The 16,328-nt window shown below is 32.9% G+C and overlaps 2 protein-coding genes across 5 annotated transcripts; one reads left to right on the plus strand and one right to left on the minus strand.

The window, feature by feature from the left end:
• Positions 1-5,366: 5,366 nt before the first annotated feature.
• Positions 5,367-7,859, plus strand: LOC7478126 (nucleosome assembly protein 1;2). 3 transcript variants are annotated; one of them, XM_052451247.1, is made up of 9 exons: positions 5,367-5,500; positions 5,663-5,755; positions 5,884-5,971; positions 6,082-6,143; positions 6,236-6,420; positions 6,512-6,692; positions 6,775-6,818; positions 6,902-7,190; positions 7,425-7,859. In XM_052451247.1, exons 1-9 carry the CDS (start codon positions 5,441-5,443, stop codon positions 7,557-7,559), a joined length of 1,137 nt encoding a protein of 378 aa, XP_052307207.1. In that variant the 5' UTR covers positions 5,367-5,440; the 3' UTR covers positions 7,560-7,859. The 3 variants fall into 3 exon arrangements, with proteins under 3 accessions (XP_052307207.1, XP_024453063.1, XP_052307208.1); XM_024597295.2 differs by having other exon boundaries at positions 7,458-7,859; XM_052451248.1 differs by having other exon boundaries at positions 7,491-7,859.
• A 3,353-nt stretch (positions 7,860-11,212) lies between these two features.
• On the minus strand, positions 11,213-16,142 carry LOC18096628 (partner of Y14 and mago). Of its 2 annotated transcripts, none has more exons than XM_024596723.2 (4): positions 15,718-16,142; positions 15,473-15,589; positions 13,917-14,150; positions 11,213-11,653 (listed from the first exon to the last, which is right to left on the minus strand). In XM_024596723.2, the coding sequence occupies exons 1-4, from the start codon at positions 15,865-15,867 to the stop codon at positions 11,510-11,512; spliced, it is 645 nt and encodes a 214-aa protein (XP_024452491.1). In that variant the 5' UTR covers positions 15,868-16,142; the 3' UTR covers positions 11,213-11,509. The 2 variants fall into 2 exon arrangements, with proteins under 2 accessions (XP_024452491.1, XP_006385222.2); XM_006385160.3 differs by having other exon boundaries at positions 13,917-14,147; positions 15,718-16,108.
• Positions 16,143-16,328: the final 186 nt, after the last annotated feature.

Genomic DNA, 16,328 nt, shown 5'->3' on the forward strand with positions numbered 1-16,328 from the left:
GATTAGGGTATGGAGATACGTTTCATTTCTACTTCTTTTTTTTTTTCCATGAAAAGGACTGTGGACTGTGGATTGCAAGTAAGTGCAATGCATCTTGCAGTATATGATAAGGATAATATTTGTTATCTCAAAATCCTAGCTCACCCTTAATGGGACTATAACTTGAGACATCAAGTTTGTTTGGTAATATTTTAATGATTTTTATGGTTGTGCTCTGAAAAATATAGTAGGATTTCTAAAAAAGAACTTCAATCAAAATTCTAGATTGCATGAGCCACGATTTAGATGAGAATAATAGGATTTCTAAAAAACAACTTCAATCGAAATTCTAGATTGCAAAATTGATAGGTTATATATGTTGTGTTGTGATAGGTCTCATTCCATGATATATTGTTATTGAATTCCAAAAGGATAATACTCTATTCAGGTGAGAATGAGCCACAATTTAGATGAGAATAGTATATTGGCTCGCATGCATATCGTTGCAGATCGGACTAATTTTTTTAAAATATAAAAGAATATTAGAAGCACAAAGAATTTTTTAATTGTATTATTAAATCTAATCAAATAAGTTAAAATTAAAACTTTCCGGCTTAGCTCTTTATCTAACTCAAGTTTTCAATTAAATCATGTGAGAGTTAACTCGACTTAAATCAATCAATTTCACAAGTCCAAATACGACTTTAATGATCGATAAAAATAATAACTCGGCTTTTATTAAAAACTTCAAGATGACAATTTTTTAAAAAAAATATTAAGACAATGACAGATTGAATAGACCTCGGTCCCCCTACGACCCGGGTCATGAACTCTACTGGGTTTAATAACTTTTTTATAAAAAAATTTATTTAATTATATGATAAAAATAGATGCTAACAAAATTAGGCACCAACCTCAAAACAGACACTTATTTGAAACAATTATCCCTATAAAAAACAAACAAAAATCCATAATTCAGCTTATTTCCCAACCAATCCAATATTAAAGAATGAAATAAAAAACTAAAACTTTAAAAACAATTAAAAGACCAAAAACAAAAAAAAACAAAAAGCATATCCTATTGGTGGGTAAACTCATCAAACATGTGAATTGGGTAAGCCGGGTTAGCACGTCAAACCTGTGAACTGAGTGATGGTCTCCACTGGAATTATAATTTGTTTTCTTTAAACTACTTTTTATTTAACTATATAATAACAAAAATAGATGATTGCAAAATCAAATACCAACTCAATACTAATATGTTTTTTTTATCGCGATAACCTCATAAAAGACGAAAGGAAATCAGTTATGAAACTAAATTCTCAATTAACTCAGTATCTAAGGATGAAATAAAAAAAAACTAATTAAAAAAAGTTAAACTTGGCAGACCTGCAAACCAAGTCAACTAGCTAAATCTGTGAATAGATTCATAGACTTTATAAAGTTTAATAACATAACTTTTCTCTGAAACTATTTTTTTTAACTATATGAGAAAAAATAGACAATAAAAAAGTGAAGTTCAATTTTTTTAAAAAAAAAAAGACACCCCACCAAACTCATAAACTAAAGCAACCTGGATTACCCTGACAAACCCACAAACCATGCTAACCTTATAGAAAAATAAAATAAAAGGAAACAAATTATGAAGTCAAATTCTCAATCATCCCAATATTAAAAGATGAAATCAACAAAAACAAATTTGAAAAAAAAAATTATAACAAAAATTCAAAAAGAAAAGGAAAAAAAAAAGTAAAACACTATGGATTATTATTGTCATTTATAGTGCAATGTATGTGGGTGAATAGTGGTTTCCTTACACCCTTTAATTTTTATTTCTTTATAAAGTTTAATAACATAACTTTTCTCTAAAACTTTTTTTTAACTATATGAGAAAAAAATAGACTATCAAAATAAAATCAAATTCAATTAAAAAAACAAAAAAAAACAACCCACCAAACTCGTAAACTGAGACAACTTGGGTTATCTTGGCCCACGCTAACCTCATATAAAGAAAAAATAAAAAGAAGTAAATTATGAAACTAAATTCTCAACAATTTCAATTTTAAAAAATAAAATTGACAAAAAAAATCATAAAAATTAAAAAAAAAACAAAACATTATGGATTACTTGTAATCCACAGTGCAATTGATGTTGGGTGAACAATGATTACCCTATATCTTTTAATTTTTGTTACTTTATAAAGTTTAATAACATGATTTTTCTCTAAGACAATTTTTTTTAACTATACAAAAAAAAATAGACTATAAAAAGTCAAGTTCAATTAAAAAAAAAAAAAAAAACCCTACCAGACCAATAAACTGGAATAACCTGAGTTACTTTGACAAATTCGGAAATCACACTACCACAATAAAAATAAAAAAATTTGACAAATATTTTTTTAAAAAAAAAGCATAACAAAAAAAAATGGTTAAATACTATAACAGTATTTTATAAAGAAAGCTATTTCTCCGCGTGCTTTAATTTATGTTAATTTTTCTTGTATATTATAAGGATATCCTAGGCTGCTTTATATAAGCAATAAACCAGTACATACAACCAAAATAAAAGGAGTCCTATTAACTAATAACAAAAAGCATAAACACACGTTCTATAGGAAGTGGTTAATCATTCAACAGAAAAGGAGACAGAAAGCTTGAAACTCTGTAGCAGTTATTGACCTAAGTCCATTCACGACTACGTGCATGCAACGATCTTCCACGCCCAGCCCCTCATCCATGATGCCTGTGATTTGGTTATAGGCCTCTCTCTGATCGTCGTGGCCTAGGTCCACATATTGAAACTGTTCAAGCAAGCAAAGACTAATTAATTCGTCTCCTACATGGCCTCCTCTGCTAGTAGATGCTTCCATTGGGCCAAGTTAATTTTCTTCCTCAAATTTATCCCCTCGTTTAACCCATTGGGTGTCTTAGTATGCACTAAGGGCTGAGTTATAGTTTGATGGCTGACATTTTGAAGAACTCTTGTCAAAATTTGCTGATAAAGACAGGGTCCCAATCACTAATGATAGACTTGGGTAAGTCGAGCAATTTGATAACTCCTCCAACAAATTTTTCAGCCACGATTTTAGCAGTGGAAGGATGAGATAGGAAATGGGAAAACACTAATCAAAGGTGATATCGTCCCATATTTGACAGGAAATGGGAAAAGGTTGCAGGAGCCCAGCTGGAGACATTGTTTCAGACTTCATCTCTTGACAGACTTTATTGTTCTTGGCGTACTCTTGGATTGCTTAATACATTTTTGGCCAATAAAATTGTTGAGCCAACCTTTTGAATGTCCGTAAAACCCCATATGACCACATATTCTTGTTTTGTGGACTTGGGTTTGTTTTCTTGTTTTTTATTGTTAAGTTTAAGTCTTGTAGTTGTTAATATAATAGTCATTAAAGGTTTATATGATCGTTAATTTTAGAACTTATAAAATTAATCGAGATACACGTAAGCTGACTCGAACACCCATATTAATAAAAAAAAAATTATAATTAATTATTTTTTTTATCTTGTTTATACAGATTACAATTATGGAGGAGGAATTGAATGCAAATATCTGGGGGAGTAATCGATGCCAAAAAAAACCATGACTGCCTCGGAATATGTGCGAGGGATGGATATGAAGATACTGCTACTCTATGCATACCAGATCCTAGGGTGTTTGGTCCTCGACAACAGGGAGTACTTGTGTGCTGTTGCCTCATCTATGATCCATAGCCTCCTTAGGGTAAAGGCCTGGGGATCAAGACTTGAAAATTAGCATCTTAATATTACGTATTTCGATTAATTAGGGTATGGAGATACGTTTCATTTTTACTTCTTTTTTTTTTTTCCATGAAAAGGACTGTGGACTGTGGATTGCAAGTAAGTGCAATGCATCTTGCAGTATATGACAAGGATAATATTTGTTATCTCTAAATCCTAGCTCACCCTTAATGGGACTATACCTTGAGACATCAAGTATGTTTGGTAATATTTTAATGATTTTTATGGTTGTGCTCTGAAAAATATAGTAGGATTTCTAAAAAAGAACTTCAATCAAAATTCTAGATTGCAAAATTGATAGGTTATATATGTTGTGTTGTGATATTTCTCATTCCATGATTGTTATTGAATACCAAAAGGATAATACTATCTTCAGGTGAGAATGAGCCACGATTTAGATGAGAATAGTATATTGGCTCGCACTTCAATGCGGGTTAGAACTAATTTTTTTAAAATATAAAAAATATTAAAAGCACGAAGAATTTTTTAACCGTATTATTAAACATAATCAAGTGGGTTAATATTAAAACCTTCCAGCTTAGCTCTTTATCTAACTCAAGTTTTCAATTAAACCATGTGGGAGTTAACTCGACTTAAATCGATCAATTTCACAAGTCCAAATACAACCTTAATGATCGATAAAAAAAAGACTCGGCTTTTAAAAAAAACTTCAAAATAACATTTTAAAAAAAAATATTAAGACAATGCCAGATTGGATAGACCTCAGTCCCCCCGCGACCCGAGTCATGAACTCTATTAGGTTTAATAACTTTTTTTGTTTAATTATATGATAAAAATATATGCTAATAAAATTGAGCACCAACCTCAAAATAGACATTTATTTGAGACAATTATTCCTATAAAAAAAACAAAATAAAATCCATAATTTAGCTTATTTCCCAACCAATGCAATATTAAAGGATGAAATCAAAAATTAATAAATTAAAAACAATTAAAAGACCAAAAACAAAAAAAAAACATATCTTATCGGTGGGTAAACTTATCAAACATGTGAATCGGGTAAGCCGAACTAGCACGTCAAACCTGTGAATTGAGTTATGGACTCTACTGGAATTATAATTTGTTTTTTAAAACTATTTTTTATTTAACTATATGATAACAAAAATAAACGATTGTAAAATCAAATATCAACCCAATACCAAGTTTTTTTTAGATCGCGATAACCTCATAAAAGGCGAAACGAAACCAATTATGAAACTGAATTCTCAATTAACCTCATATCTAAGGATAAAATAAAAAAGCTTAAATAAAAAAAAAAGTTAAACTTGTCAGACCTGCAAACCAAGTCAATCAGTCAAACTTGTGAATAGATTCATGGATTTTATAAAGTTTAAAAGCATAACTTTTTTATGAAATTATTTTTTTAAATTATATGAAAAAAAATAAATGATAAAAAAATGAATGCCAGTCAAATCTGATCCTTTGCTTGACTGTTAAATTTGAATCGATTCCAATGGCCCGTATGCTCGAACCACAGGTGGCATCCCCTTAACAGGAACAGATGGATACCAGTACCAGTTCGACAAGAAACGCATCACTTTCCTGGGCTTATAAATAAAAACCTGTAAGCTCACATAAGTTCATAATAAACTCACTTTCCCTCCTTTTCTTGGCACTTCATATTTTCCCATCTCCCAGACTCCTCCCTTGTGAGTAACTGCAACATGAAGGTATCATTGTCTCCCAAGGTCAGAAAACGTATGGAGGGTCTCAGACATCTTCAGGTTGGTCTATATATCCATCTACATTCCACAACAAACATTGTGCTGTTCATCAGCTTATGTTATTTTATAGCCCAGTTTACAACATTCTTGTTAATGTTTATTACATGTATACATGATCATGGTACGCTTAATTATATATGTGCGCATTGATGTCTTCTGCAGAGCCAACATGATGAGCTGGAGGCACAGTTTCTTGAGGAGAGAAAGGCATTAGAAGCTAAATACCAGAAGCTTTATCAACCGCTCTACACTAAGGTATATATTGTCTTGCATTATTACTTCTGCATGTGTTACATGAATGCTGGATCAGAGGTAGCATGCATTACAATTTTTGTGCTGTGTTTCTGTACTTAATTTAAGTTTTTGATGGACACTCGGCGCAGAGATTTGAGATTGTGAACGGTCTAAAAGAAGTTGAAGGGGCCACGCTAACTGAATTAGCTGGAACAAAAGAGGATCAAGCTACAGAAGGTATTAGTGAATATTTTTAAGAGTAAATGTTGTTTTCGGAAAACATACATGGAGTATTTGAAAGCAATGCCTTATCTTGAACTTAAGAGTATAGTACTTCTTTAATGCAGAGAAGGGGGTGCCTGAATTCTGGCTCGCTGCAATGAAAACTCATGAAGTACTAGCAGCGGAGGTATATATGCAAGGCGCGTACACACACATGATATTTCTTCCTGTTGGATTGATCATTGTGTAATCTGATTTATCAATTGATTCTTGCAATAGATTAAGGGACGAGATGAAGGAGCTCTGAAGTTCATTAACGACATCAAGTGGTCGAGACTTCAAGATTCTGAGGGTTTCAGGCTGGAGTTTTACTTCAATCCTAATACTTACTTCAAAAATTCTGTCCTGACAAAGACCTATCGCATAATTGATGAACTTGATCCTATTTTGAGCCAAGCAATTGGGTAGTTAGTTATACAAATGTTGTCGTGTTGAGAATCTTTAATCTCTTCCTTTTTAATTTTCCTTTTTGTAATGTTTCGTTTGGTTTTGTAGGACGGAAATTGAATGGTATCCTGGGAAATGCTTGACGAAGAAGGTGATTGTGAAGAAGAAACCAAGAAGGGGGTCAAAGATTGCCAAAACCATCACAACAATTAAGAAGAGTGAAAGTTTCTTCACATTCTTTACTCCTCCTCGGATCCCTGAGAATGAGGATGACCGAGATGATGATGCTGTAAGTTCTGCTTCGTTATGTACAAGGAAAGCAATGTAACTGTTGATATGTTAACTGATGTCTTAGTCTCTTGTGTTCACAGTATGATGAACTTCAGGACATGATAGAACAGGACTACATTGTAGGGTAAGTCCCACATTCTTTCTGTGAACTTCTCTTGGTTTAATCTGTGCATCTGTGTCCTTTTGTTAAGTTTTTGCCTGTGGTAGTATGATTATTCGGGACAAAACCATTCCTCATGCTGTGTCATGGTTTACTGGAGAGGCTACCAAGGACGATGAGGCTGAGAAGGAAGGGGAAAGAAAAGAAGGCGTGAAGAAGGACGTCAATGAGGACCATGATGAGGAAAAAGAAAGGGCCCTGAAGAAGGGCGTCGAAGATGAAAGAAAAGAAGGCATGGAGGACGTCCATGAAGACCATAATGAGGAAGAGGGGGGAAAGGGGGCCCTAAAGAAGGGCGTCGAAGAGAAAGAGGCAGAAAAACAGGTCGAGAAGAAGGTAAAAGACATCAATATGATAAATTCTGACTCTCTTCTATATATATATTTTCCCTATCGTATGCATGTTTGTTTAGACTTTCCATATTTTTGAAGGTGCTAACATGTTCTTCCGCTGTTTCTTTGCAATGTTCTTTCAGTCATCCGATATTGAAAGTTCATTATTTTGAACTTTTAATGCTATCTGTTTGTTCTGTGTATAAATTTCAGTCTGATTTGGTTATGTTAATTGCAGAAGAATGGAGGAGCACAAATCCAGGAAGGTCAGAAGAATGGAGGAGCACAAATCCAGGAAGGTCAGAAGAATGGAGGAGCACAAATCCAGGAAGATCAGAAAAAGGAGCTCCCTCCTGAGTGCAGGCAACTGTAGTTTTGGGTCACACTTGCACACAAATGACAGGAGCAGCTTAAAGATTGGAGCACCAACGGTGGCCCGGTTGATCAAAAGCTTTAGCTCTCTGGCATTGGTTACCTATCTATCATTTACATACATCTATACTGCCTGTGTTCTTTTCCTTTCTTTTCTTTTCTTTTCTTTCATAGTTATTTTTCTTTTTTCTTTTTCATTTTAGGAATTTTTTTTTCCTATTTTTAGATTAAAGTTTCTTACAATGTATTTTTTTTATTTTATCACTTAAATCAATTAAAAGTTCGTAATTTTATTAAGAAAGGTATATCTAATATTTATTTATTTTTATAAGGAAAACTAGAAAAGAAGAAAAAAGGAAGGAAATTATCTCCATACTAGATCAATCCTTATCCAAACCTCTTTAATGATTTAAAATTTTATGATAATGTAATAGTTGTGATAATTTTTTTTTATTGAATATGGATCGAAAAAATAGAATATATTATATACACATATTTTAAAATGATTTTTACTACTATATCTTAATTCTTTTCGATCAATATCAAATGATAAATAAGCATGTATGGATTTATTATGGAATGTGTGTGTGTATTATAGTACTGTTCTAGTGTTGTAATCTCTACTTTAATTATTGTATATTGCCCTGCATATATAAATAGAAAAGGTTGGTCAACTAATAGGTTAACCATTATATTTCTCTTCATCTTGGTATCAGAGCCTTAACATATTAAAACTCCTTTCTCCCTAATGGACTCTACTGCTTTCAACTTCTCCCTTCACCAAACCGGTGTTGTAGCATCATCGGCCAACCACACACAGGCTGCTGCCAGTAGCTCCTTCCCACAACAGCAGACCCCTACCTTGCAGAATAGAACAATGGTTCTTGTTCTCATGTTTCTATCATTCCTCTTCATATTATGAGGACCTCAACTTCAGTCATAGTTGCTATGTCCAATACTTAGCAAATTATTTCGTTGAAGCTTACGAACAATAATTATCTCTATTGACGAATGTAAATGAAGTCCTATCTTCTTGGTCAGGGTATCTTCCACTTTGTTGATGGCTCCGTTTTATGTTCTCCTTCTCATATATCTGAAATTGACAATTTTCTTTATTCTTCTCCGCACATCAACCCTTTCTTTCTTTGTTAAAAGCAACATGATCAACTTATTTTGAATGCGTTACTCTCCTCTCTTACAATGGATGTACTACATCTTGTGGTAGATTATCAGATATCTCATTGTGTTTGGCATACTCTTGAGTAAGCTCTCACCTCTCCGTCTAATTCTTATATTATGTAACGTTATGGGTCTTTTCAAGATCTTTGGCAAAGTGATGCTTCGGTTGCTATGTATATACAGCAAGCAAAATCCTTATTTTGATGAATTGACTTCTGCTGGCTGGTCAATATCTCTTAAAGATTTCAACCTCCAGGTTTATTCATACGGGTAAATCTGAAATTCTACGAATAGACCACCAACCATGAATCTTTTTTAAATTTTTATTAGTCTTTCTATACATCTTGTTCTTTTTATTTAAGTCTTCACATAAGGTAATAAAATCATCAAAACTCATAACGATGTCTTCATCTTGTTCACTGAAGTTTGAGTTAGGTGATTCTATATCATCTTCTTTATATACTATAGTCCTAGGAAATCTAAGTTCACTGAAGTCCATGATCTTTAACTCTAAAACGGTTAAGTCCTATAACAAAAGCACAAGCTTTGATACTAATTGTTGTTCTAGAATTATGGCAATACAAACACCTACGATGAGGGGTGAATTAGGTATGCAAGGTAAAACTATAAGTTAAAAACTTGTTACATAATAACATGAAATTTTAAACACTTAACCAAATACGGAAGCAATAAACAACATAAATGAGATAATTAAAGAGTGAAATTTTAGAGAGATTGCACCAAGATTTATAGAGGTTCAGCAAACTGTTTACACCTCTCCTTGAACTTTAGTTCAAGAGTTTCACTATTACACACTGGTCTTCTTAGCGAGTGAGACCAAACCATTATATAATATTTTTGTTGTTACAAGATCAAACTCAATCCTTTTATAGGCTTAGAATCAAACTGTTATCCCTAATCTTTTTACAGGCTAAAAACTAGAAAATATTTCACCAATACATGTTGAATGCAAGTATTAAACCAATTTTGTCTCTAGGAGACTTTTCCAAATTTTTAGAGTGTCACTTACACGTTCCACAATATATTCTCTTAGTAGAGTTAATTGAAATAACAATTAAACTCTTTAGGAGGATTTTGTCAATTCACACTCAACCTTGTTTTTGGATGATTACAAGTGAAATAAGAATGTTATAGGTTCTTTTTTAGAGGGAGTATGCTTATATTTTTGCCTTAAGAGTTCAACACTTGTTTTGGGCAAGTAAAAGACTATTTATAGGCTTAGAAAAAAAAGTAGTTGTTCGATACAGTTTTCTACTCATTGGCAAAATCGGTCAGACCGTTTTAAAATCAGTCTGACCCTTTTAGAATCGGTTAGACCATTTTGAAGAACCCCAAGAGTTTCTGGAAATTTTACATAAATAGACTAGCCATTTTGAGAAACGGCTAGACCAATTTGAGAAACGGTCTGACCATCTCAAAATGGTTTGACTATTTTGACTATTGTCTTGTCGTTTCCAAAACGATAAAACTGTTTTGGCTACTATCCACATTTTGTCCTATTTTTTTATTTTGTTCTTTTCTTGGTTTTCTTTGGTTCTTTTGGGTTTGTTTAGGTTGTATAGATATTATAAGGTTTTCTAAACAAGTCTAGTGCTATTTGGCAAAATTCTATTACAAATTCTTGATTAACGAAGTTGATATTGTAATTTCTACAAGTTTTTTGTTCTTGACCTTCGTGAATCATTTCCTTGCTTGTTTGATGATTTCTTGAATGTTGTAAACTTGTCTATTATCATTACAAGGGTGTGTATAACATATAATATATATGTTTATATTTATATGGCATATTAACATATCTTTATTTAAATCATTTAAGCATGAAATATAATTTGATATTCATAAAGTGATATGCATATATCAAAATAATATTTTGTTATATCCCATGTTTATGTTATCATCAAAACATATAATCAAATTAGTCATATATGTCGTATGCGAATTTTTTAAATTTATAGAATGGTCTATAAAGAATTAAATTGATGAGAGAGAGAGAGAGCACGAAAACATCAAAAACACATTTTTTAACCAAAAATATTGTTTTTCTTTAATGAAAACTCATTTATCATTTATTTTGCATATATAAATTTATTACATAACAGTTTTAACCAAGCATATTTTTTAAATCTTTTTTATAACCGCAACTGAAAGTATTTTTCTTAAACCTGTTTTTTTTTAAACTACAATCATAAAAACTATCACAATGTCAAACAAACACTTGGAGCCATACAAAATTTATTTATTTATTATTTATTTTGCATAACCAAATCCTTCTCATAGAAATAAAGTATAGACCAAACGTTAAGTGAGAATATGCTAGTCATGAAAAGGAGTTCGAAACCATGTCAGCCTGCAAAAGGAGACCTGGTAAGAAAATTTCCATGCCGCAGAAGATCCTGAAAAAATCCCGAAGGATTCGCCTAGATGGTTAACATCTTGCTCTAAGGTGGCATGTCATTTAGGGACAAGTTAAGAGTTTGATTCCCTTGAACGTATAATGTAAACAAGCACACTTGCACCATGAACACAGACATCAATCCGAAATTAACTGATACATGGTTGGGGCAGTTTGCGTATATCTGGTACAAAGGTCCCTCGTCAACGAAGAAGAAATAATGATTTCTAAACCAAAATGGTTCTAGCAGATTGAAGAGCCATGGTTGAAAAATTCTGGATTGGTTAATCTTGTTCCTCACTGCAAGTAAAAAAGCAAATGGAAAACTACACAGTTTTCTCACACTAACAAAACAGCATTCATGACGATGCCTCTTCGGCATTTTTAACCTCCAAAAGCTTCAGCTCTTGGCGCCAACCTTCCAATTTTGTCAACTTCTCCATTTGCTCTGGCTTCATTTCCTGTGACATAGTTTTCTGCTGCTGAGCTTCTGCTAGTCGAATCTGGATTCAGAAACAACAATCAAGCATGCCAATCATTAGTCTCTACATCAGTTCTCACTCATTTATAGAACAAACCAGCTCAATTGAAGGCAAGAACTTAATAAAGAGTGTATGATGTCCAATGTGTTTGAAGGATGCGTAGAATCACTAATGGCTGTTTAAGCAGGCCAGAACCTAGTAAGCATGCCACAGCTCTATAAAATAATTTTTTTGTTAACAGAATCCTAAAAATAAATAGTAGGTGAAAGTGAAAAACATTCTTTCTAAATAAATAAAAGCATTTCTATGAAATATGAAATGTAACATAATTTGTATGAGCTGGAAAAAAGGCAGACCAGTCAAAATGCTCTTTTATTATTATACTTTTTTCATTAATTTTTCACCTTGGTGCTTGAATTTTTTTTCCAGGGTAAGAATATCTCAAGCTACCTCTGCTCCAGAACTAGTTCGGTTTCTAATGGCTTTGTTCCATGGAATATAGAGGCACCAAGTAAATGTAAGCTGGTGCAGTGATTTGCTTACATCTATGAAGGACCCAGTATCAATCCCAAACTAGTTGGGGTCAGCCATATGAATCCTGTTGCCCCATTCCAAGTGATCGTATAGCAACTTTTGAACTCACATTTCTTGACTCCCTGTCTTGATGTAGATAAGTCTCTGTTTTCCTACCTCTAATAAAGTTTCCAATGTTCTCTAAATAAATAACTAAATCCTACTCTTGTGTAAACTTCATATCTTCTAATTGTTAGTATATAATTAACAATGAAAAGACAAAAACATTGTTAGATCATGCAAAGGCAGTGCAGTTTATGGCTCCTTACTACCAAATCAAGTCGGCATCGTATTTAATGTATGAACCTATGCGGATACGAGAGATGATCTTGTTTCAGATTAACATCTCTCATACAACATGAATTACCATGTTTGCCTCCAAAATAAATTAAAAAGAGAGGGAGAGAGAGAGAGAGAATGACCACCATATGTTTGCAACTTATATCATCAAATCTTTGTGGCAAGTCCATATACTTATCTCTCTTGTATGAAAGATTAAAGCGACAAAATCTTACATCCTTGCACAAAATCAAATGCTAGAAACCTACGATGTACAGAAAATGAATACTCATGTGTGATTGAGTTTATAATCTTGTTATCTAAACTGAGGAGGAAACTTGTGATTTCTTGAAGGACCTCGAGAAATACATGAATAGGATTTATTTTTAGGAGATAATATCTAAAACATTAAACAAAGCTATAAATATCTATATGGACCATGCCCTCTGTCTCCAAAACTTGAAATTGAAGTAGTTATTAATTCAGAAGGGAAATAGAAAACCAGTACAAAGTCAAATTTATACTTGGGACTAAGAAATTAACGGTGATCAGTGCATAGAATTAGAATTTTGCATTTTTTTATCAATATTCATCTGAGCACTTATTTGGTTCATCATTTTGCAAATTGAGCAAGATTATTACTTCCCCCTTCTGCACTGACTTCAAGGGTTATTTTGCATCATGCTAGCATAATACAAGTTTGGAGCACATATGTAATCCAGCCCTTTTGCAATCATAAACCATGGTTCATCCCTCATTATGGCAAAAACAGATGTACAATAAGTACAGCACTGGAGAAAGTTACAGCTTGATGCATATTATGCACCTTGGAAATTTAATGAGATAAAGTAAGATGCTTACAGTATGTCAAAAGAATACTCGTTTCTCACTCAAGGAAATAGTAATAATTTTTTTGATCCCATAATTGTGAGTCCTCCCCTGACAATTTAAGATGACATACAATTCTTTTGTTCACAATCATCAGTAGTTGTATAGGTTTCTACAACTTTTCCTCCACTATCCTCATTCTTTCATCTATCTGGACAACTTTGTAAGAAAAAAGTCCAGAGAACGCCAGCAATATAGATGTTGCCAAAGGAAAAGGTACTTTGAGGAATAACCGTGATAATAAAACATGCACATTTGAAGAAAGAGATCAAATCATTCAACATGCAGAAAATGCCCATTTGCTTTGTTAATCATGCCCCCAAATAATTCCAAACCTGTAAAATCTTCAGTTTCTTACTGAGATTTTTCAATATGAAGAATGCACATGTTATCTTCGGTTTCTTCAGAGAAGATTATTAGTCAGTTCAAATTTTAGCATCATTTTTTGCACAACTTACATAATTCCTTAGTACATAATAAGTGGAAAACATGTTAGCCATTATTATCACTAGAGAAGGCTAAAAAAGGCAGGATTAAAATATACCTTCTTTTTAAGAGCCCGAATTCTCTTATCAATATCTTGAAGCTGAGATTCCATATTTGAAGAATCTGCCAGGTCTACAGAGGAATTTGAAGAAACAGCTAGCTCATTCATCTGAGATGCCAATGATTCAAAAGATTCAGATGCACAGCCTAAATCTTCAGCAGGTAGCGCTCCCTTTTCCATGTTCCCATCTTCCATGGCTTCAGAGTTTTTGCCCTTTTCAACTGCAGCCTGCTAAGGAGCATGTGTAGGATATAATTGCATCAAATTGAAAGGAAGGCAAATAAAATTACTAAACAGTAACAAAAAAAACACTTGCACACTGTATCTCACAAGCTCTAACAAAGTTGTCTTCCATCTGCAAAGATTTTAAAACTAATATATAAGGCAGAAATTTTAGTGGCGCTAACTGCAATAATACAGTTGTATGGTTTTGTTACAGAAACCAACTTTAAATGAATAGCAAAATTCGAGTTGAGGGTTAAAGTTATAAACATTAATCGATAAGCATAAATATCAAAAAAAAGCTTCTCAAATTTTGCATGTGTAGGTTATCGATTAATGTTTATAACTTTAACCCTCAATTGAAGCTTAACCACAAAAGCTTCTCTAAATTACAAACTATTCTGTTTCCATTGTAAGCTGCAAAAGACATCTTTGATATCATTCGTTGCTGGTTAATGGTTAGAGAGAACTACTCTATCTCCTTATCTGACTTTTTGAAACATCTTGATCTCAGGGGAAAAAAAAAACAGTATTTCACTGAATAAGTCTCCTTTAGTTCCTTTGATATTTGATTTGTCTATTTCATTCGGTTACTTTTTAAATTAAATATAAACTGATATGTGCATGTTTGAATGCTACAAAATGTTATTGTAATCTACATTTGAGTGGCCTGGTTTCTTGGTCACATTATAGTCGTGAAATGCATTGCCTGCTTATTTAAGATGCCTGAGTAGTATACAGAATACACAAAGAGAAGGGCTGAATTAAGAAAGTAGATATAAATAACTATTAGCACCACTGGTATTTGAACATGAAGATAAAATATGCATGCTTACAATTGAAAACATTAAACACAAACACAGAATTTTGCAACATTTAACTGGGACATTAGAATGCCGGGGTATTTAAAAAAATTAAAATACAATTAAGAGTCCATTAAATACAGTTTGGTCGCACAGTCCAAATTTTGCATCTAGTGCCACATAACTAGATTAAATATGATAACTTCGAATGTTGTATGCTAGCAAAAATGACTGTTGGCAGCTGGAAACCGTGTGGATTCAAGTTTGTCATGTAGAATGAGAGGAGGGTACTCAATATATAAGAACATCTTGATCTCAAGAAACAGCAATTTCAATCATCATTCAAAGGCCAAGATTCCATTCGAAAAGACGGGCACTTCTACTTTACTTGCTAGTTTCACAACCGTAGTCAAAATTTGAAGCAGATTACAGATTTCTTCGACGGAAACCACATGGGAAGTTGAACGATGCGCAGATACAGAGATTCCTAACTAGTAAATCAAAAATAAACGGTAGCGAGGAACATACCTGAAGCCGCTTATCCTTCTTTCTTTCATTCCTTTTAACAGACTTAGTTTTTGGCTTTGTAGGAACAACAGGATCATAACCCGGGGGAACTTCCTGAGTCTGCGTTTCCTTTCTCCACTGCATCACATATTAGAACAAAAGAAACCAGACCCATATCAATCTTTCTTCATCCACATACACACATAGCAGAAAATTTAAGAGAATGGAACCAAACCCATGATTCTCCAGATCAAAGAAGAGCATACCAGGGCCCCTTTGGATTGGTAGACGGCGACTTCGTCTTGGGGGGTATAACCAGCCCGAATCCGAATGGGTTTTCTAAGGGTACCGTCAGGTCGTCTGCTGGGAGTCACAATTCTCTCCCCTTCTTCTAGGGTTTTGCTTAAGTCTGCCATTCTTTTCGATTCTTCTCCTCCTCCTCCTCGTATCTCACGACTACAGTTATTGTTACTGCTTGCCTTTGTTGATATTGCAATCCTCTTTAAAAGAACACTTTACTCTTTTCTTTGTCTTTTATTTTTAATCCTTGTACGTGTAGTAAAACTAGCTGGATTGGGCAGCTCTTTGGGATTGGAGTTGTGTTCGGATTACACTTTTGTTTATCCCTACGAAGTACGAAGTACGAACGATCCCTTGTCAGGCTATGAATCTTTTAGTTAATACTAAACTTGGAAAAGATTTTCAGTTCTTAGTAATTTTTCGAACATGATCATTAATTTAAAAATATAATTGTTAAAAAAAATTATAAAAATAATTTTTTTTATTTTTTTATTTATATTAATCACTATAATATTTTTAACTAAAATTATTATTTTTATTTAAAAATATATTTTATAATAGTTAAAACAAGTTAAAA

This window comes from Populus trichocarpa, chromosome 3, assembly GCF_000002775.5.
Source record: "Populus trichocarpa isolate Nisqually-1 chromosome 3, P.trichocarpa_v4.1, whole genome shotgun sequence".
Taxonomy (NCBI): Eukaryota; Viridiplantae; Streptophyta; class Magnoliopsida; order Malpighiales; family Salicaceae; genus Populus; species Populus trichocarpa.